We start from the raw sequence: 20,857 nt of genomic DNA on the forward strand, positions 1-20,857 counted from the left end.
ACAATTCCTGACATTTAATCCTAGTACAAATTCTCTGTTTTAGGTCAGTTAGGATCCCCACTTTATTTAAAGAATGTGAAATGTCAGAATAATAGTAGAGAGAATGATTTATTTCAGCTTTTATTTCTTTCACCGTATTCCCAGTGGGTCAGAAGTTTACATACACTCAATTAGTATTTGGTAGCATGGCCTTTAAATTGTTTAACTTGGGTCAAACGTTTCGGGTAGCCTTCCACAAGCTTCCCACAATAAGTTGGGTGAATTTTGGCCCATTCCTCCTGACAGAGCTGGTGTAACTGAGTCAGGTTTGTAGGCCTCCTTGCTCGCACACGCTTTTTCAGTTCTGCCCACAAATGTTCTATGGGATTGAGGTCAGGGCTTTGTGATGGCCACTCCAATACCTTGACTTTGTTGTCCTTAAGCCATTTTGCCACAACTTTGGAAGTATGCTTGGGGTCATTGTCCATTTGGAAGACCCATTTGCGACCAAGCTTTAACTTCCTGACTGATGTCTTGAGATGTTGCTTCAATATATCCACATAATTTCTCCAAAAAGTACGATCTTTGTCCCCATGTGCAGTTGCAAACCGTAGTCTGGCTTTTTTATGGCGGTTTTGGAGCAGTGGCTTCTTCCTTGCTGAGCGGCCTTTCAGGTTAGGTCGATATAGGACTCGTTTTACTGTGGATATAGATACTTTTGTACCCGTTTCCTCCAGCATCTTCACAAGGTCCTTTGCTGTAGTTCTGGGATTGATTTGCACTTTTCGCACCAAAGTACGTTCATCTCTAGGAGACAGAACGCGTCTCCTTCCTGAGCGGTATGACGGCTGCGTGGTCCCATGGTGTTTATTGTTACGCGGAGCGAAACGGGGGAACCCAAGAGCGGACTCAGAAGAGGAAGCAGGGATGAATGAACCAAAATGTTTATTGTACACAGAGAGATGTGGAGTACAGAACCAGGGTAGCTCAGATGAGTTGCAGAAAAACCCCGAAGTGGAGAGTGAGGTTGGAGTTGGCTGAGTAGAACAGGTCCTGAGGGGAATCCAAGGTAGTGGTGGTGAGATGTGGAGTACAGAACCAGGGTAGCTCAGATGAGTTGCAGAAAAACCCCGAAGTGGAGAGTGAGGTTGGAGTTGGCTGAGTAGAACAGGTCCTGAGAGGAATCCAAGGTAGTGGTGGTGAGATGTGGAGACTGAGGTTGGAGTTGGCTGAGTAGAACAGGTCCTGAGGGGGAATCCAAGGTAGTGGTGGTGAGATGTGGAGACTGATGTTGGAGTTGGCTGAGTAGAACAGGTCCTGAGAGGAATCCAAGGTAGTGGTGGTGAGATGTGGAGACTGAGGTTGGAGTTGGCTGAGTAGAACAGGTCCTAGGGGGATCCAAGATGGTGGTGAGATGTGGAGACTGAGGTTGGAGTTGGCTGAGTAGAACAGGTCCTGAGAGGAATCCAAGGTAGTGGTGGTGAGATGTGGAGACTGAGGTTGGAGTTGGCTGAGTAGAACAGGTCCTGAGAGGAATCCAAGGTAGTGGTGGTGAGATGTGGAGACTGATGTTGGAGTTGGCTGAGTAGAACAGGTCCTGAGAGGAATCCAAGGTAGTGGTGGTGAGATGTGGAGACTGATGTTGGAGTTGGCTGAGTAGAACAGGTCCTGAGGGGAATCCAAGGTAGTGGTGGTGAGATGTGGAGACTGATGTTGGAGTTGGCTGAGTAGAACAGGTCCTGAGAGGAATCCAAGGTAGTGGTGGTGAGATGTGGAGACTGAGGTTGGAGTTGGCTGAGTAGAACAGGTCCTGAGGGGGAATCCAAGGTAGTGGTGGTGAGATGTGGAGACTGAGGTTGGAGTTGGCTGAGTAGAACAGGTCCTGAGGGGAATCCAAGGTAGTGGTGGTGAGATGTGGAGACTGAGGTTGGAGTTGGCTGAGTAGAACAGGTCCTGAGGGGAATCCAAGGTAGTGGTGGTGAGATGTGGAGACTGAGGTTGGAGTTGGCTGAGTAGAACAGGTCCTGAGGGGAATCCAAGGTGGTGGTGGTGAGATGTGGAGACTGAGGTTGGAGTTGGCTGAGTAGAACAGGTCCTGAGGGGGAATCCAAGGTAGTGGTGGTGAGATGTGGAGACTGAGGTTGGAGTTGGCTGAGTAGAACAGGTCCTGAGGGGGAATCCAAGGTGGTGGTGGTGAGATGTGGAACAGGAGACAGGAACCAGAGACAGAGCGGTAACTGCAATGAGAGGACAAAACGGTGTGAGGCAGGGAAACAAGCACAGCAGAGCAACAGGATCTGAGTATTTGTAGAGGTCTTGATTATGGAACAGGTTGCAGCTGGTAGGGATCTGCTCTGACTCCAGCACACCTGTCTCCAACCACACAATCACACAGAGAGGGAGAGAGAGAGAGAGTACAGGGGGAGTCACTGCAGGTCAAGAAGACACCGGATGAGCACCAGAGGGCGTAGCAGGAGCAGATGTGACATTTTTACTTGCGTACTATTGTTTGTACAGATGAACGTGGTACCTTCAGGCGTTTGGAAATTGCTCCCAAGGATGAACCAGACTTGTTGAGGTCTGTAATTATTTTTCTGTGGTCTTGGCTGATTTCTTTTGATTTTCCCATGATGTCAAGCAAAGAGGCACTGAGTTTAAAGTCAACTTAGTGTATGTAACCTCTGACCCACTGGAATTGTGATACAAGTGAATTATAAGTTAAATAATCTGTCTGTAAACAGTTGTTGGAAAAATGACTTGTGTCATGCACAAAGTAGATGTCCTAACCGACTTGACAAAACTATAGTTTGTTGACAAGAAATGTATGGAGTGGTTGAAAAACGAGTTTTAATGATTCCAACCTAAGTGTATGTAAACTTCCGACTTCAACTGTATGTACACCAAGTACACCAACAGTGAGTGGACTATCCTGGCTAGATCTGTAAAACAGTGGTTAGTGTTACTGAGTGGACTATCCTGGCTAGATCGGTTAGTGTTACTGAGTGGACTATCCTGGCTAGATCGGTTAGTGTTACTGAGTGGACTATCCTGGCTAGATCAGTTAGTGTTACTGAGGGGATTATCCTGGCTAGATCTTTAAAACAGTGGTTAGTGTTACTGAGTGGACTATCCTGGCTAGATCGGTTAGTGTTACTGAGTGGACTATCCTGGCTAGATCAGTTAGTGTTACTGAGGGGATTATCCTGGCTAGATCTTTAAAACAGTGGTTAGTGTTACTGAGTGGACTATCCTGGCTAGATCGGTTAGTGTTACTGAGTGGACTATCCTGGCTAGATCGGTTAGTGTTACTGAGTGGACTATCCTGGCTAGATCTGTAAAACAGTGGTTAGTGTTACTGAGTGGACTATCCTGGCTAGATCTGTAAAACAGTAGTTAGTGTTACTGAGTGGACTATCCTGGCTAGATCTGTAAAACAGTGGTTAGTGTTACTGAGTGGACTATCCTGGCTAGATCTGTAAAACAGTGGTTAGTGTTACTGAGTGGACTATCCTGGCTAGATCTGTAAAACAGTGGTTAGTGTTACTGAGTGGACTATCCTGGCTAGATCGGTTAGTGTTACTGAGTGGACTATCCTGGCTAGATCGGTTAGTGTTACTGAGTGGACTATCCTGGCTAGATCGGTTAGTGTTACTGAGTGGACTATCCTGGCTAGATCTGTAAAACAGTGGTTAGTGTTACTGAGTGGACTATCCTGGCTAGATCTGTAAAACAGTGGTTAGTGTTACTGAGTGGACTATCCTGGCTAGATCGGTTAGTGTTACTGAGTGGACTATCCTGGCTAGATTGGTTAGTGTTACTGAGTGGACTATCCTGGCTAGATCGGTTAGTGTTACTGAGTGGACTATCCTGGCTAGATCTGTAAAACAGTGGTTAGTGTTACTGAGTGGACTATCCTGGCTAGATCGGTTAGTGTTACTGAGGGGATTATCCTGGCTAGATCTGTAAAACAGTGGTTAGTGTTACTGAGTGGACTATCCTGGCTAGATCTGTAAAACAGTGGTTAGTGTTACTGAGTGGATTATCCTGGCTAGATCGGTTAGTGTTACTGAGTGGATTATCCTGGCTAGATCTGTAAAACAGTGGTTAGTGTTACTGAGTGGATTATCCTGGCTAGATCGGTTAGTGTTACTGAGTGTAATATCCTGGCTAGATCGGTTAGTGTTACTGAGTGGACTATCCTGGCTAGATCTGTATAACATTGGTAAGTGGCTAGATCTGAAATGTGTTTTCTGTCTCCAGGGCAACGAGCAGCGTGTGTATGAGTTCATTGTGCGTCACTTTCTGGCGTGCGTATCCCTTGATGCTGTGGGGCAGGAAACGGTGGTCGAGGTGGAAATGGCTAACGAGAGGTTCTCCGCCAACGGCCTCATGATCATCAGGAGGAACTACCTGGACGTGTACCCCTACGACCGCTGGAGCACTAAGGTGAGGGGGTAATTTATCATGTTGAATATATGATACCTGGACGTGTACCCCTACGACCGCTGGAGCACTAAGGTGAGGGGGTCATTTATCACAAGGGTCCCGTTGTGAGCCCCTGGGGGACTCCACATCATGTTGAATATATGAGGGTCCCGTTGTGAGCCCCTGGGGGACTCCACATCATGTTGAATATATGAGGGTCCCGTTGTGAGCCCCTGGGGAACTCCACATCATGTTGAATATATGAGGGTCCCGTTGTGAGCCCCTGGGAGACTCCACATCATGTTGAATATATGAGGGTCCCATTATGAACCCCTGGGGGACTCCACATCATGTTGAATATATGAGGGTCCCGTTATGAACCCCTGGGGGACTCTCTATCATGTTGAATATATGAGGGTCCCGTTATGAACCCCTGGGAGACTCCACATCATGTTGAATATATGAGGGTCCCATTATGAACCCCTGGGAGACTCTTTATCATGTTGAATATATGAGGGTCCCATTATGAACCCCTGGGAGACTCTTTATCATGTTGAATATATGAGGGTCCCATTATGAACCCCTGGGAGACTCCACATCATGTTGAATATATGAGGGTCCCGTTATGAACCCCTGGGGGACTCCACATCATGTTGAATATATGAGGGTCCCATTATGAACCCCTGGGGGACTCCACATCATGTTGAATATATGAGGGTCCCATTATGAACCCCTGGGGGACTCTTTATCATGTTGAATATATGAGGGTCCCATTATGAACCCCTGGGGGACTCTTTATCATGTTGAATATATGAGGGTCCCGTTATGAACCCCTGGGGGACTCTTTATCATGTTGAATATATGAGGGTCCCATTATGAACCCCTGGGGGACTCCACATCATGTTTGTTTGTTAATCTGACTCTGTGTGTGTGTGTGTGTGTGTGTGTGTGTGTGTGTGTGTGTGTGTGTGTGTGTGTTGCAGGTGATCCCAGTGTATGAGCAGGGTAGCCAGTTCCAGCCGTCAGCCATAGAGATGTTGGATGGCCAGACCTCTCCTCCTCAACTCCTCACAGAGGCAGACCTCATATCACTGATGGAGAAACATGGCATCGGTACACACACACACAACACACACACACACACACACACACACACACACACACACACACACACACACACACACACACACACACACACACACACACAGCTGAATATCCAGATGACTATCAGGACTGGTAGTGGTTAACTGCAGTGTGTTTTAACAGGTACGGATGCCACCCACGCAGATCACATTGAGACCATAAAGAGCCGTATGTACGTGGGACTAACAGCTGATCAGAGGTTTCTACCAGGAGAACTGGGGATGGGACTGGTGGAGGGTAGGTACAGGGGGGGAAGGGACTGGTGGAGGGTAGGTACAGGGGGGGAAGGGACTGGTGGAGGGTAGGTACAGGGGGAAGGGACTGGTGGAGGGTAGGTACAGGGGGGAAGGGACTGGTGGAGGGTAGATACAGGGGGGGAAGGGACTGGTGGAGGGTAGGTACTGGGGGGGATGGGACTGGTGGAGGGTAGGTACAGGGGGAAGGGACTGGTGGAGGGTAGGTACAGGGGGAAGGGACTGGTGGAGGGTAGGTACAGGGGGGGAGGGACTGGTGGAGGGTAGGTACAGGGGGGGAAGGGACTGGTGGAGGGTAGGTACAGGGGGGGGATGGGACTGGTGGAGGGTAGGTACAGGGGGGGAAGGGACTGGTGGAGGGTAGGTACAGGGGGGGAAGGGACTGGTGGAGGGTAGGTACAGGGGGAAGGGACTGGTGGAGGGTAGGTACAGGGGGGAAGGGACTGGTGGAGGGTAGATACAGGGGGAAGGGACTGGTGGAGGGTAGGTACAGGGGGGAAGGGACTGGTGGAGGGTAGATACAGGGGGGGAAGGGACTGGTGGAGGGTAGGTACAGGGGGAAGGGACTGGTGGAGGGTAGGTACAGGGGGGAAGGGACTGGTGGAGGGTAGGTACAGGGGGGAAGGGACTGGTGGAGGGTAGGTACAGGGGGGGAAGGGACTGGTGGAGGGTAGGTACAGGGGGGGAAGGGACTGGTGGAGGGTAGGTACAGGGGGGAAGGGACTGGTGGAGGGTAGGTACAGGGGGAAGGGACTGGTGGAGGGTAGGTACAGGGGGGGAAGGGACTGGTGGAGGGTAGGTACAGGGGGGGAAGGGACTGGTGGAGGGTAGGTACAGGGGGGGATGGGACTGGTGGAGGGTAGGTACAGGGGGAAGGGACTGGTGGAGGGTAGGTACAGGGGGAAGGGACTGGTGGAGGGTAGGTACAGGGGGGAAGGGACTGGTGGAGGGTAGATACAGGGGGAAGGGACTGGTGGAGGGTAGGTACAGGGGGGAAGGGACTGGTGGAGGGTAGATACAGGGGGGGAAGGGACTGGTGGAGGGTAGGTACAGGGGGAAGGGACTGGTGGAGGGTAGGTACAGGGGGAAGGGACTGGTGGAGGGTAGGTACAGGGGGGGATGGGACTGGTGGAGGGTAGGTACAGGGGGAAGGGACTGGTGGAGGGTAGGTACAGGGGGGAAGGGACTGGTGGAGGGTAGATACAGGGGGAAGGGACTGGTGGAGGGTAGGTACAGGGGGGAAGGGACTGGTGGAGGGTAGATACAGGGGGGGAAGGGACTGGTGGAGGGTAGGTACAGGGGGGGATGGGACTGGTGGAGGGTAGGTACAGGGGGAAGGGACTGGTGGAGGGTAGGTACAGGGGGAAGGGACTGGTGGAGGGTAGGTACAGGGGGGGAGGGACTGGTGGAGGGTAGGTACAGGGGGGGAAGGGACTGGTGGAGGGTAGGTACAGGGGGGGGATGGGACTGGTGGAGGGTAGGTACAGGGGGGGAAGGGACTGGTGGAGGGTAGGTACAGGGGGGGAAGGGACTGGTGGAGGGTAGGTACAGGGGGAAGGGACTGGTGGAGGGTAGGTACAGGGGGGAAGGGACTGGTGGAGGGTAGATACAGGGGGAAGGGACTGGTGGAGGGTAGGTACAGGGGGGAAGGGACTGGTGGAGGGTAGATACAGGGGGGGAAGGGACTGGTGGAGGGTAGGTACAGGGGGAAGGGACTGGTGGAGGGTAGGTACAGGGGGGAAGGGACTGGTGGAGGGTAGGTACAGGGGGGGAAGGGACTGGTGGAGGGTAGGTACAGGGGGAAGGGACTGGTGGAGGGTAGGTACAGGGGGGAAGGGACTGGTGGAGGGTAGGTACAGGGGGGAAGGGACTGGTGGAGGGTAGGTACAGGGGGGGAAGGGACTGGTGGAGGGTAGGTACAGGGGGGGAAGGGACTGGTGGAGGGTAGGTACAGGGGGGAAGGGACTGGTGGAGGGTAGGTACAGGGGGAAGGGACTGGTGGAGGGTAGGTACAGGGGGGGAAGGGACTGGTGGAGGGTAGGTACAGGGGGGATGGGACTGGTGGAGGGTAGATACAGGGGGAAGGGACTGGTGGAGGGTAGGTACAGGGGGGAAGGGACTGGTGGAGGGTAGATACAGGGGGGGAAGGGACTGGTGGAGGGTAGGTACAGGGGGAAGGGACTGGTGGAGGGTAGGTACAGGGGGGGAAGGGACTGGTGGAGGGTAGGTACAGGGGGAAGGGACTGGTGGAGGGTAGGTACAGGGGGGAAGGGACTGGTGGAGGGTAGGTACAGGGGGAAGGGACTGGTGGAGGGTAGGTACAGGGGGAAGGGACTGGTGGAGGGTAGATACAGGGGGGGGAGGGACTGGTGGAGGGTAGGTACAGGGGGGAAGGGACTGGTGGAGGGTAGGTACAGGGGGGGAAGGGACTGGTGGAGGGTAGGTACAGGGGGAAGGGACTGGTGGAGGGTAGGTACAGGGGGAAGGGACTGGTGGAGGGTAGGTACAGGGGGAAGGGACTGGTGGAGGGTAGGTACAGGGGGGAAGGGACTGGTGGAGGGTAGGTACAGGGGGGGAAGGGACTGGTGGAGGGTAGGTACAGGGGGGAAGGGACTGGTGGAGGGTAGGTACAGGGGGGAAGGGACTGGTGGAGGGTAGGTACAGGGGGGAAGGGACTGGTGGAGGGTAGGTACAGGGGGAAGGGACTGGTGGAGGGTAGGTACAGGGGGGGAGGGACTGGTGGAGGGTAGGTACAGGGGGGGAAGGGACTGGTGGAGGGTAGGTACAGGGGGGGAAGGGACTGGTGGAGGGTAGGTACAGGGGGGGAAGGGACTGGTGGAGGGTAGGTACAGGGGGGAGGGACTGGTGGAGGGTAGGTACAGGGGGGAAGGGACTGGTGGAGGGTAGGTACAGGGGGGGAAGGGACTGGTGGAGGGTAGGTACTGGTGGAGGGTAGGTACAGGGGGGAAGGGACTGGTGGAGGGTAGGTACAGGGGGGGAAGGGACTGGTGGAGGGTAGGTACAGGGGGGGAAGGGACTGGTGGAGGGTAGGTACAGGGGGAAGGGACTGGTGGAGGGTAGGTACAGGGGGGAAGGGACTGGTGGAGGGTAGGTACAGGGGGGGAAGGGACTGGTGGAGGGTAGGTACAGGGGGGGAAGGGACTGGTGGAGGGTAGGTACAGGGGGGAAGGGACTGGTGGAGGGTAGGTACAGGGGGAAGGGACTGGTGGAGGGTAGGTACAGGGGGGGAAGGGACTGGTGGAGGGTAGGTACAGGGGGAAGGGACTGGTGGAGGGTAGGTACAGGGGGGGAAGGGACTGGTGGAGGGTAGGTACAGGGGGGGAAGGGACTGGTGGAGGGTAGGTACAGGGGGAAGGGACTGGTGGAGGGTAGGTACAGGGGGGGAAGGGACTGGTGGAGGGTAGGTACAGGGGGAGGTACTGGTGGAGGGTAGGTACAGGGGGGGAAGGGACTGGTGGAGGGTAGGTACAGGGGGGGAAGGGACTGGTGGAGGGTAGGTACAGGGGGAAGGGACTGGTGGAGGGTAGGTACAGGGGGAAGGGACTGGTGGAGGGTAGGTACAGGGGGGGAAGGGACTGGTGGAGGGTAGGTACAGGGGGGGAAGGGACTGGTGGAGGGTAGGTACAGGGGGGGAAGGGACTGGTGGAGGGTAGGTACAGGGGGGAAGGGACTGGTGGAGGGTAGGTACAGGGGGAAGGGACTGGTGGAGGGTAGGTACAGGGGGGGAAGGGACTGGTGGAGGGTAGGTACAGGGGGAGGTACTGGTGGAGGGTAGGTACAGGGGGGGAAGGGACTGGTGGAGGGTAGGTACAGGGGGGGAAGGGACTGGTGGAGGGTAGGTACAGGGGGAAGGGACTGGTGGAGGGTAGGTACAGCGGGGAAGGGACTGGTGGAGGGTAGGTACAGGGGGGAAGGGACTGGTGGAGGGTAGGTACAGGGGGGAAGGGACTGGTGGAGGGTAGGTACAGGGGGGGAAGGGACTGGTGGAGGGTAGGTACAGGGGGAAGGGACTGGTGGAGGGTAGGTACAGGGGGGGAAGGGACTGGTGGAGGGTAGGTACAGGGGGGGAAGGGACTGGCGGAGGGTAGGTACAGGGGGGGAAGGGACTGGTGGAGGGTAGGTACAGGGGGGGAAGGGACTGGTGGAGGGTAGGTACAGGGGGGGAAGGGACTGGTGGAGGGTAGGTACAGGGGGGGAAGGGACTGGTGGAGGGTAGGTACAGGGGGGGAAGGGACTGGTGGAGGGTAGGTACAGGGGGAAAGGACTGGTGGAGGGTAGGTACAGGGGGGGAAGGGACTGGTGGAGGGTAGGTACAGGGGGAAGGGACTGGTGGAGGGTAGGTACAGGGGGAAGGGACTGGTGGAGGGTTGGTACAGGGGGGAAGGGACTGGTGGAGGGTAGGTACAGGGGGAAAGGACTGGTGGAGGGTAGGTACAGGGGGGAAGGGACTGGTGGAGGGTAGGTACAGGGGGAAAGGACTGGTGGAGGGTAGATACAGGGGGGGAAGGGACTGGTGGAGGGTAGATACAGGGGGGGAAGGGACTGGTGGAGGGTAGGTACAGGGGGGAAGGGACTGGTGGAGGGTAGGTACAGGGGGGGAAGGGACTGGTGGAGGGTAGGTACAGGGGGAAGGGACTGGTGGAGGGTAGGTACAGGGGGGAAGGGACTGATGGAGGGTAGGTACAGGGGGGGAAGGGACTGGTGGAGGGTAGGTACAGGGGGGGAAGGGACTGGTGGAGGGTAGGTACAGGGGGGGAAGGGACTGGTGGAGGGTAGGTACAGGGGGGGAAGGGACTGGTGGAGGGTAGATACAGGGGGGGAAGGGACTGGTGGAGGGTAGATACAGGGGGGGAAGGGACTGGTGGAGGGTAGGTACAGGGGGGAAGGGACTGGTGGAGGGTAGGTACAGGGGGGAAGGGACTGGTGGAGGGTAGGTACAGGGGGGGAAGGGACTGGTGGAGGGTAGGTACAGGGGGGAAGGGACTGGTGGAGGGTAGGTACAGGGGGGAAGGGACTGGTGGAGGGTAGGTACAGGGGGAGGTACTGGTGGAGGGTAGGTACAGGGGGGAGGGACTGGTGGAGGGTAGGTACAGGGGGAAAGGACTGGTGGAGGGTAGGTACAGGGGGGATGGGACTGGTGGAGGGTAGGTACAGGGGGGGGAAGGGACTGGTGGAGGGTAGATACAGGGGGGGAAGGGACTGGTGGAGGGTAGGTACAGGGGGGGAAGGGACTGGTGGAGGGTAGGTACAGGGGGGGAAGGGACTGGTGGAGGGTAGATACAGGGGGGAGGTACTGGTGGAGGGTAGGTACAGGGGGGAAGGGACTGGTGGAGGGTAGGTACAGGGGGGAGGTACTGGTGGAGGGTAGGTACAGGGGGGGAGGGACTGGTGGAGGGTAGGTACAGGGGGGGAAGGGACTGGTGGAGGGTAGGTACAGGGGGGAGGGACTGGTGGAGGGTAGGTACAGGGGGGAAGGGACTGGTGGAGGGTAGGTACAGGGGGGGAAGGGACTGGTGGAGGGTAGGTACTGGTGGAGGGTAGGTACAGGGGGGAAGGGACTGGTGGAGGGTAGGTACAGGGGGGGAAGGGACTGGTGGAGGGTAGGTACAGGGGGGGAAGGGACTGGTGGAGGGTAGGTACAGGGGGGGAAGGGACTGGTGGAGGGTAGGTACAGGGGGGAAGGGACTGGTGGAGGGTAGGTACAGGGGGAAGGGACTGGTGGAGGGTAGGTACAGGGGGGGAAGGGACTGGTGGAGGGTAGGTACAGGGGGGGAAGGGACTGGTGGAGGGTAGGTACAGGGGGAAGGGACTGGTGGAGGGTAGGTACAGGGGGGGAAGGGACTGGTGGAGGGTAGGTACAGGGGGAGGTACTGGTGGAGGGTAGGTACAGGGGGGGAAGGGACTGGTGGAGGGTAGGTACAGGGGGGGAAGGGACTGGTGGAGGGTAGGTACAGGGGGAAGGGACTGGTGGAGGGTAGGTACAGGGGGAAGGGACTGGTGGAGGGTAGGTACAGGGGGGGAAGGGACTGGTGGAGGGTAGGTACAGGGGGGGAAGGGACTGGTGGAGGGTAGGTACAGGGGGGGAAGGGACTGGTGGAGGGTAGGTACAGGGGGGAAGGGACTGGTGGAGGGTAGGTACAGGGGGAAGGGACTGGTGGAGGGTAGGTACAGGGGGGGAAGGGACTGGTGGAGGGTAGGTACAGGGGGAGGTACTGGTGGAGGGTAGGTACAGGGGGGGAAGGGACTGGTGGAGGGTAGGTACAGGGGGGGAAGGGACTGGTGGAGGGTAGGTACAGGGGGAAGGGACTGGTGGAGGGTAGGTACAGCGGGGAAGGGACTGGTGGAGGGTAGGTACAGGGGGGAAGGGACTGGTGGAGGGTAGGTACAGGGGGGAAGGGACTGGTGGAGGGTAGGTACAGGGGGGGAAGGGACTGGTGGAGGGTAGGTACAGGGGGGAAGGGACTGGTGGAGGGTAGGTACAGGGGGAAGGGACTGGTGGAGGGTAGGTACAGGGGGGGAAGGGACTGGTGGAGGGTAGGTACAGGGGGGGAAGGGACTGGTGGAGGGTAGGTACAGGGGGGGAAGGGACTGGTGGAGGGTAGGTACAGGGGGGGAAGGGACTGGTGGAGGGTAGGTACAGGGGGGGAAGGGACTGGTGGAGGGTAGGTACAGGGGGGGAAGGGACTGGTGGAGGGTAGGTACAGGGGGGGAAGGGACTGGTGGAGGGTAGGTACAGGGGGAAAGGACTGGTGGAGGGTAGGTACAGGGGGGGAAGGGACTGGTGGAGGGTAGGTACAGGGGGAAAGGACTGGTGGAGGGTAGGTACAGGGGGGAAGGGACTGGTGGAGGGTAGGTACAGGGGGAAAGGACTGGTGGAGGGTAGATACAGGGGGGGAAGGGACTGGTGGAGGGTAGATACAGGGGGGGAAGGGACTGGTGGAGGGTAGGTACAGGGGGGAAGGGACTGGTGGAGGGTAGGTACAGGGGGGGAAGGGACTGGTGGAGGGTAGGTACAGGGGGAAGGGACTGGTGGAGGGTAGGTACAGGGGGGAAGGGACTGGTGGAGGGTAGGTACAGGGGGGGAAGGGACTGGTGGAGGGTAGGTACAGGGGGGGAAGGGACTGGTGGAGGGTAGGTACAGGGGGGGAAGGGACTGGTGGAGGGTAGGTACAGGGGGGGAAGGGACTGGTGGAGGGTAGGTACAGGGGGGGAAGGGACTGGTGGAGGGTAGATACAGGGGGGGAAGGGACTGGTGGAGGGTAGATACAGGGGGGGAAGGGACTGGTGGAGGGTAGGTACAGGGGGGAAGGGACTGGTGGAGGGTAGGTACAGGGGGGAAGGGACTGGTGGAGGGTAGGTACAGGGGGGGAAGGGACTGGTGGAGGGTAGGTACAGGGGGGAAGGGACTGGTGGAGGGTAGGTACAGGGGGGAAGGGACTGGTGGAGGGTAGGTACAGGGGGAGGTACTGGTGGAGGGTAGGTACAGGGGGGAGGGACTGGTGGAGGGTAGGTACAGGGGGAAAGGACTGGTGGAGGGTAGGTACAGGGGGGGATGGGACTGGTGGAGGGTAGGTACAGGGGGGGGAAGGGACTGGTGGAGGGTAGATACAGGGGGGGAAGGGACTGGTGGAGGGTAGGTACAGGGGGGGAAGGGACTGGTGGAGGGTAGGTACAGGGGGGGAAGGGACTGGTGGAGGGTAGATACAGGGGGGAGGTACTGGTGGAGGGTAGGTACAGGGGGGAAGGGACTGGTGGAGGGTAGGTACAGGGGGGAGGTACTGGTGGAGGGTAGGTACAGGGGGGGAGGGACTGGTGGAGGGTAGGTACAGGGGGGGGGGGACTGGTGGAGGGTAGGTACAGGGGGGGAGGGACTGGTGGAGGGTAGGTACAGGGGGGGAAGGGACTGGTGGAGGGTAGGTACAGGGGGGGAAGGGACTGGTGGAGGGTATGTACAGGGGGGGAAGGGACTGGTGGAGGGTAGGTACAGGGGGAAGGGACTGGTGGAGGGTAGGTACAGGGGGAAGGGACTGGTGGAGGGTAGGTACAGGGGGAGGTACTGGTGGAGGGTAGGTACAGGGGGGGAAGGGACTGGTGGAGGGTAGGTACAGGGGGGGTAGGGACTGGTGGAGGGTAGGTACAGGGGGAAGGGACTGGTGGAGGGTAGGTACAGGGGGGAAGGGACTGGTGGAGGATCAGAGAGTCTACTAAATGACTCCCTACTGCAGTGGCTCTGGATCAGAGAGTCTACTAAATGACTCCCTACTGTAGTGGCTCTGGATCAGAGAGTCTGCTAAATGACTCCCTACTGTAGTGGCTCTGGATCAGAGAGTCTGCTAAATGACTCACTACTGTAGTGGCTCTGGATCAGAGAGTCTGCTAAATGACTCACTACTGTAGTGGCTCTGGATCAGAGAGTCTGCTAAATGACTCACTACTGTAGTGGCTCTGGATCAGAGAGTCTGCTAAATGACTCCCTACTGTAGTGTCTCTGGATCAGAGAGTCTGCTAAATGACTCACTACTGTAGTGGCTCTGGATCAGAGAGTCTGCTAAATGACTCACTACTGTAGTGGATCAGAGAGTCTGCTAAATGACTCACTACTGTAGTGGATCAGAGAGTCTGCTAAATGACTCACTACTGTAGTGGCTCTGGATCAGAGAGTCTGCTAAATGACTCACTACTGTAGTGGCTCTGGATCAGAGAGTCTGCTAAATGACTCACTACTGTAGTGTCTCTGGATCAGAGAGTCTGCTAAATGACTCACTACTGTAGTGGCTCTGGATCAGAGAGTCTGCTAAATGACTCACTACTGTAGTGGCTCTGGATCAGAGAGTCTGCTAAATGACTCACTACTGTAGTGTCTCTGGATCAGAGAGTCTGCTAAATTACTCACTACTGTAGTGGCTCTGGATCTGCTAAATTACTCACTACTGTAGTGGATCAGAGAGTCTGCTAAATGACTCACTACTGTAGTGGCTCTGGATCAGAGAGTCTGCTAAATGACTCCCTACTGTAGTGGCTCTGGATCAGAGAGTCTGCTAAATGACTCCCTACTGTACGTCTCTCTGGATCAGAGAGTCTGCTAAATGACTCCCTACTGTAGTGGCTCTGGATCAGAGAGTCTGCTAAATGACTCACTACTGTAGTGGCTCTGGATCAGAGAGTCTGCTAAATGACTCCCTACTGTAGTGGCTCTGGATCAGAGAGTCTGCTAAATGACTCCCTACTGTAGTGACCCTGGATCAGAGAGTCTGCTAAATGACTCACTACTGTAGTGGCTCTGGATCAGAGAGTCTGCTAAATGACTCACTACTGTAGTGGCTCTGGATCAGAGAGTCTATTAAATGACTCACTACTGTAGTGGCTCTGGATCAGAGAGTCTGCTAAATGACTCCCTACTGTAGTGGCTCTGAATCAGAGAGTCTGCTAAATGACTCCCTACTGTAGTGGCTCTGGATCAGAGAGTCTGCTAAATGACTCCCTACTGTAGTGGCTCTGGATCAGAGAGTCTGCTAAATGACTCACTACTGTAGTGGCTCTGGATCAGAGAGTCTGCTAAATGACTCCAATGTGAACGTGTGTCTGTATAGGGTATAACTCCATGGGGTATGAGATGTCTAAGCCAGACCTGCGGGCGGAGCTGGAGGCGGACCTGAAGCTGGTATCGGAGGGGAGGAAGGACAAACAGAGCGTGTTGAGACACCACGTTCACAAATACAAGACGGTCTTCGTAGAGTCTGTCAAGAAAGCCAAGAGGTGAAATACACACACACACACTTACAGACACACACACACACACACACACACACACACACACACACACACACACACACCCATACACACCCATACACACAGACACACACACACACACAGACACACACACACACACACACACACACACACACACACACACACACACCCATACACACAGACACACACACACACACAGACACACACACACACACACACACACACACAAGTGCAGTGTATACACACACACACACACCCATACACACAGACACACACACACAGACACACACACACACACACACACACACACACACACACACACACACACACACACACACACACACACACACACACACACACACACACACACACACACACACACAGACACACACACACACACAGACACACACACACACACACACACACACACAAGTGCAGTGTATACACACACACACACACACACACACAAATGCAGTGTATACACACACACACACACACACACACACACACACACACACAGACACACACACACACACACACACACACAAAAGCAGTGTATACACACACACACACACACACACACACACACACACACACACACACACACACACACACACACACACACACACACACACACACACACACAGAGGTTGTAATGTGTCGTTTCTTGTCGTCTCTCAGGTTGGACGAGGCTCTGTCTATCTATCTGGGCGCAGCCCAGGAGTTCAGCGAATCAGAGCAGCAGGATATGGAGATGCCCCTCCCAGTCAGGAAGTGTCCTCAGTGTGGGCGGGACATGGTGCTGCGGAGGAGGAAGGAGGGGAACGGGTGAGACGGGGGAGACAAATTAGACGAGGACACTGGGGAAGGAATGAGACGGGGGGACGGGGGAGACTGGGGGAGGGATGAGACGGGGGAGACTGGGGGAGGGATGAGATGGGGGAGACTGGGGGAGGGATGAGATGGGGGAGACTGGGGGAGACTGGGGGAGGGATGAGATGGGGGAGACTGGGGGAGACTGGGGGAGGGATGAGACGGGGGAGACTGGGGGAGGGATGAGATGGGGGAGGGATGAGACGGGGGAGACTGGGGGAGGGATGAGATGGGGAGACTGGGGGAGACTGGGGGAGGGATGAGATGGGGGAGACTGGGGGAGACTGGGGGAGGGATGAGACGGGGGAGACTGGGGGAGACTGGGGGAGGGATCAGACGGACAGGGGAGACATTTTTTGAAGGAGGGTTAGTTCTGTTGTGAAAGAAGGTTGGTTCTGTTGTTGTGAAGGAAGGTTAGTTCTGTTGTTGTGAAGGAAGGTTAGTTCTGTTGTTGTGAAGGAAGGTTAGTTCTGTTGTTGTGAAGGAAGGTTGGTTCTGTTGTTGTGAAGGAAGGTTGGTTCTGTTGTTGTGAAGGAAGGTTGGTTCTGTTGTTGTGAAGGAAGGTTGGTTCTGTTGTTGTGAAGGAAGGTTGGTTCTGTTGTTGTGAAGGAAGGTTAGTTCTGTTGTTGTGAAGGAAGGTTAGTTCTGTTGTTGTGAAGGAAGGTTAGTTCTGTTGTTGTGAAGGAAGGAAGCTTAGTTCTGTTGTTGTGAAGGAAGGTTAGTTCTGTTGTTGTGAAGGAAGGTTGGTTCTGTTGTTGTGAAGGAAGGTTAGTTATGTTGTTGTGAAGGAAGGTTAGTTCTGTTGTTGTGAAGGAAGGTTAGTTCTGTTGTTGTGAAGGAAGGTTAGTTCTGTTGTTGTGAAGGAAGGTTAGTTCTGTTGTTGTGAAGGAAGGTTAGTTCTGTTGTTGTGAAGGAAGGTTAGTTCTGTTGTTGTGAAGGAAGGTTAGTTCTGTTGTTGTGAAGGAAGGTTGGTTCTGTTGTTGTGAAGGAAGGTTAGTTCTGTTGTTGTGAAGGAAGGTTAGTTCTGTTGTTGTGAAGGAAGGTTAGTTCTGTTGTTGTGAAGGAAGGTTAGTTCTGTTGTTGTGAAGGAAGGTTAGTTCTGTTGTTGTGAAGGAAGGTTAGTTCTGTTGTTGTGAAGGAAGGTTAGTTCTGTTGTTGTGAAGGAAGGTTAGTTCTGTTGTTGTGAAGGAAGGTTAGTTCTGTTGTTGTGAAGGAAGGTTAGTTCTGTTGTTGTGAAGGAAGGTTGGTTCTGTTGTTGTGAAGGAAGGTTAGTTCTGTTGTTGTGAAGGAAGGAAGGTTAGTTATGTTGTGAAGGAAGGTTAGTTCTGTTGTTGTGAAGGAAGGTTAGTTCTGTTGTGAAAGAAGGTTGGTTCTGTTGTTGTGAAGGAAGGTTGGTTCTGTTGTTGTGAAGGAAGGTTAGTTATGTTGTGAAGGAAGGTTGGTTCTGTTGTTGTGAAGGAAGGTTAGTTCTGTTGTTGTGAAGGAAGGTTGGTTCTGTTGTTGTGAAGGAAGGTTGGTTCTGTTGTTGTGAAGGAAGATTAGTTCTGTTGTTGTGAAGGAAGGTTGGTTCTGTTGTTGTGAAGGAAGGTTGGTTCTGTTGTTGTGAAGGAAGGTTAGTTCTGTTGTTGTGAAGGAAGGTTAGTTCTGATGTTGTGAAGGAAGGTTAGTTCTGTTGTTGTGAAGGAAGGTTGGTTCTGTTGTTGTGAAGGAAGCTTAGTTCTGTTGTTGTGAAGGAAGGAAGGTTAGTTCTGTTGTTGTGAAGGAAGCTTAGTTCTGTTGTTGTGAAGGAAGCTTAGTTCTGTTGTTGTGAAGGAAGGAAGGTTAGTTCTGTTGTTGTGAAGGAAGGTTAGTTCTGTTGTTGTGAAGGAAGGTTAGTTCTGTTGTTGTGAAGGAAGGTGTGTTCTGTTGTTGTGAAGGAAGGTTAGTTCTGTTGTTGTGAAGGAAGGAAGGTTAGTTATGTTGTGAAGGAAGGAAGGTTAGTTCTGTTGTTGTGAAGGAAGGAAGGTTAGTTATGTTGTGAAGGAAGGTTAGTTCTGTTGTTGTGAAGGAAGGTTAGTTCTGTTGTTGTGAAGGAAGGTTAGTTCTGTTGTTGTGAAGGAAGGAAGGTTAGTTCTGTTGTTGTGAAGGAAGGTTAGTTCTGTTGTTGTGAAGGAAGGTTAGTTCTGTTGTTGTGAAGGAAGATTAGTTCTGTTGTTGTGAAGGAAGGTTAGTTCTGTTGTTGTGAAGGAAGGTTAGTTCTGTTGTTGTGAAGGAAGATTAGTTCTGTTGTTGTGAAGGAAGGTTAGTTCTGTTGTTGTGAAGGAAGGTTAGTTCTGTTGTTGTGAAGGAAGATTAGTTCTGTTGTTGTGAAGGAAGGTTAGTTCTGTTGTTGTGAAGGAAGGTTAGTTCTGTTGTTGTGAAGGAAGGTTAGTTCTGTTGTTGTGAAGGAAGGTTAGTTCTGTTGTTGTGAAGGAAGGTTAGTTCTGTTGTTGTGAAGGAAGGTTGGTTCTGTTGTTGTGAAGGAAGGTTAGTTCTGTTGTTGTGAAGGAAGGTTAGTTCTGTTGTTGTGAAGGAAGGTTGGTTCTGTTGTTGTGAAGGAAGGTTAGTTCTGTTGTTGTGAAGGAAGGTTAGTTCTGTTGTTGTGAAGGAAGGTTGGTTCTGTTGTTGTGAAGGAAGGTTGGTTCTGTTGTTGTGAAGGAAGGTTAGTTCTGTTGTTGTGAAGGAAGGTTAGTTCTGTTGTTGTGAAGGAAGGTTAGTTCTGTTGTTGTGAAGGAAGGTTGGTTCTGTTGTTGTGAAGGAAGGTTAGTTCTGTTGTTGTGAAGGAAGGAAGGTTAGTTCTGTTGTGAAGGAAGGTTAGTTCTGTTGTTGTGAAGGAAGGTTAGTTCTGTTGTTGTGAAGGAAGGAAGGTTAGTTATGTTATTGTGAAGGAAGGTTAGTTCTGTTGTTGTGAAGGAAGGAAGGTTAGTTCTGTTGTTGTGAAGGAAGGTTAGTTCTGTTGTTGTGGAGGAAGGTTGGTTCTGTTGTTGTGAAGGAAGGTTAGTTCTGTTGTTGTGAAGGAAGGTTAGTTCTGTTGTTGTGAAGGAAGGTTAGTTCTGTTGTTGTGGAGGAAGGTTGGTTCTGTTGTTGTGAAGGAAGGTTAGTTCTGTTGTTCTGCCTCAACTACCTTTTCTCAGAACTTTTCCAAACGGACATTTTGACCACTTTCACCACACTTTACACAAAGTCTTGGAGGGTATAAAAGTCTGCTTCTCTGCTATTTAATATCTTCCAATCCTCTCTCTCTCTAACAGGAAGTACCTGTCTTGCGTTGGTTACCCAGAATGCAAGTGTTCCGTGTGGTTTCCTGACACGGTGTTAGAGGTCAACAGAGACGAGTCTGTCTGTCCCACCTGTCAGCCCCGCCCCGTTCACATGTAGGTATCTGTCTGTCTGTCTGTTATACCAGTCTGTCTGTCTGTCTGTCTGTTATACCTGTCTGTCTGTCTGTCTGTCTTCCCTGATGGTTTTGGAGACAGAGTGTTATGAACCTGAGGTGAGGTGGGATGCCTTTGCAGCCTTAGCAGTTTTAGCAGGGTAAGGGTAGTGGAGGGCTTGATATGTAACCAGCCTTAGCAGTCTAGACCTAGGGTAAGGGTAGTGGAGGGCTTGATATGTAACCAGCCTTAGCAGTCTAGACCTAGGGTAAGGGTAGTGGAGGGCTTGATATGTAACCAGCCTTAGCAGTCTAGACCTAGGGTAAGGGTGGTGGAGGGCTTGATATATATGTAACCAGCCTTAGCAGTCTAGACCTAGGGTAAGGGTAGTGGAGGGCTTGATATGAAACCAGCCTTAGCAGTCTAGACCTAGGGTAAGGGTGGTGGAGGGCTTGATATATATGTAACCAGCCTTAGCAGTCTAGACCTAGGGTAAGGGTAGCCGAGGGCTTGATATGTAACCAGCCTTAGCAGTCTAGACCTAGGGTAAGGGTAGCCGAGGGCTTGATATGTAACCAGCCTTAGCAGTCTAGACCTAGGGTAAGGGTGGTGGAGGGCTTGATATATATGTAACCAGCCTTAGCAGTCTAGACCTAGGGTAAGGGTAGTGGAGGGCTTGATATGAAACCAGCCTTAGCAGTCTAGACCTAGGGTAAGGGTAGTGGAGGGCTTGATATGAAACCAGCCTTAGCAGTCTAGACCTAGGGTAAGGGTGGTGGAGGGCTCGATATGAAACCAGCCTTAGCAGTCTAGACCTAGGGTAAGGCTAGTGGAGGGCTTGATATGTAACCAGCCTTAGCAGTCTAGACCTAGGGTAAGGGTAGTGGAGGGCTCGATATGAAACCAGCCTTAGCAGTCTAGACCTAGAGTAAGGGTAGTGGAGGGCTCGATATGAAACCAGCCTTAGTAGTCTAGACCTAGGGTAGTGGAGGGCTTGATATGAAACCAGCCTTAGTAGTC

General features: G+C 53.7%; 1 protein-coding gene across 1 annotated transcript in view; it reads left to right on the forward strand.

Moving 5' to 3' along the window:
* The window catches only part of LOC129847037 (DNA topoisomerase 3-alpha-like), a gene marked incomplete at its 5' end in the record, with an annotated part of 35,573 nt that overhangs the window by 11,411 nt on the left and 3,305 nt on the right, over window positions 1-20,857 (forward strand). The window contains 6 exons of the mRNA XM_055914813.1: window positions 4,240-4,425; window positions 5,388-5,517; window positions 5,671-5,784; window positions 15,413-15,578; window positions 16,254-16,400; window positions 19,715-19,837. Of these exons, the coding sequence (XP_055770788.1) occupies window positions 4,240-4,425; window positions 5,388-5,517; window positions 5,671-5,784; window positions 15,413-15,578; window positions 16,254-16,400; window positions 19,715-19,837 (866 nt within the window). The remainder of the gene's footprint in view (window positions 1-4,239; window positions 4,426-5,387; window positions 5,518-5,670; window positions 5,785-15,412; window positions 15,579-16,253; window positions 16,401-19,714; window positions 19,838-20,857) is intronic.

This window comes from Salvelinus fontinalis, unplaced genomic scaffold, assembly GCF_029448725.1.
Source record: "Salvelinus fontinalis isolate EN_2023a unplaced genomic scaffold, ASM2944872v1 scaffold_0681, whole genome shotgun sequence".
NCBI classification, from domain to species: Eukaryota; Metazoa; Chordata; class Actinopteri; order Salmoniformes; family Salmonidae; genus Salvelinus; species Salvelinus fontinalis.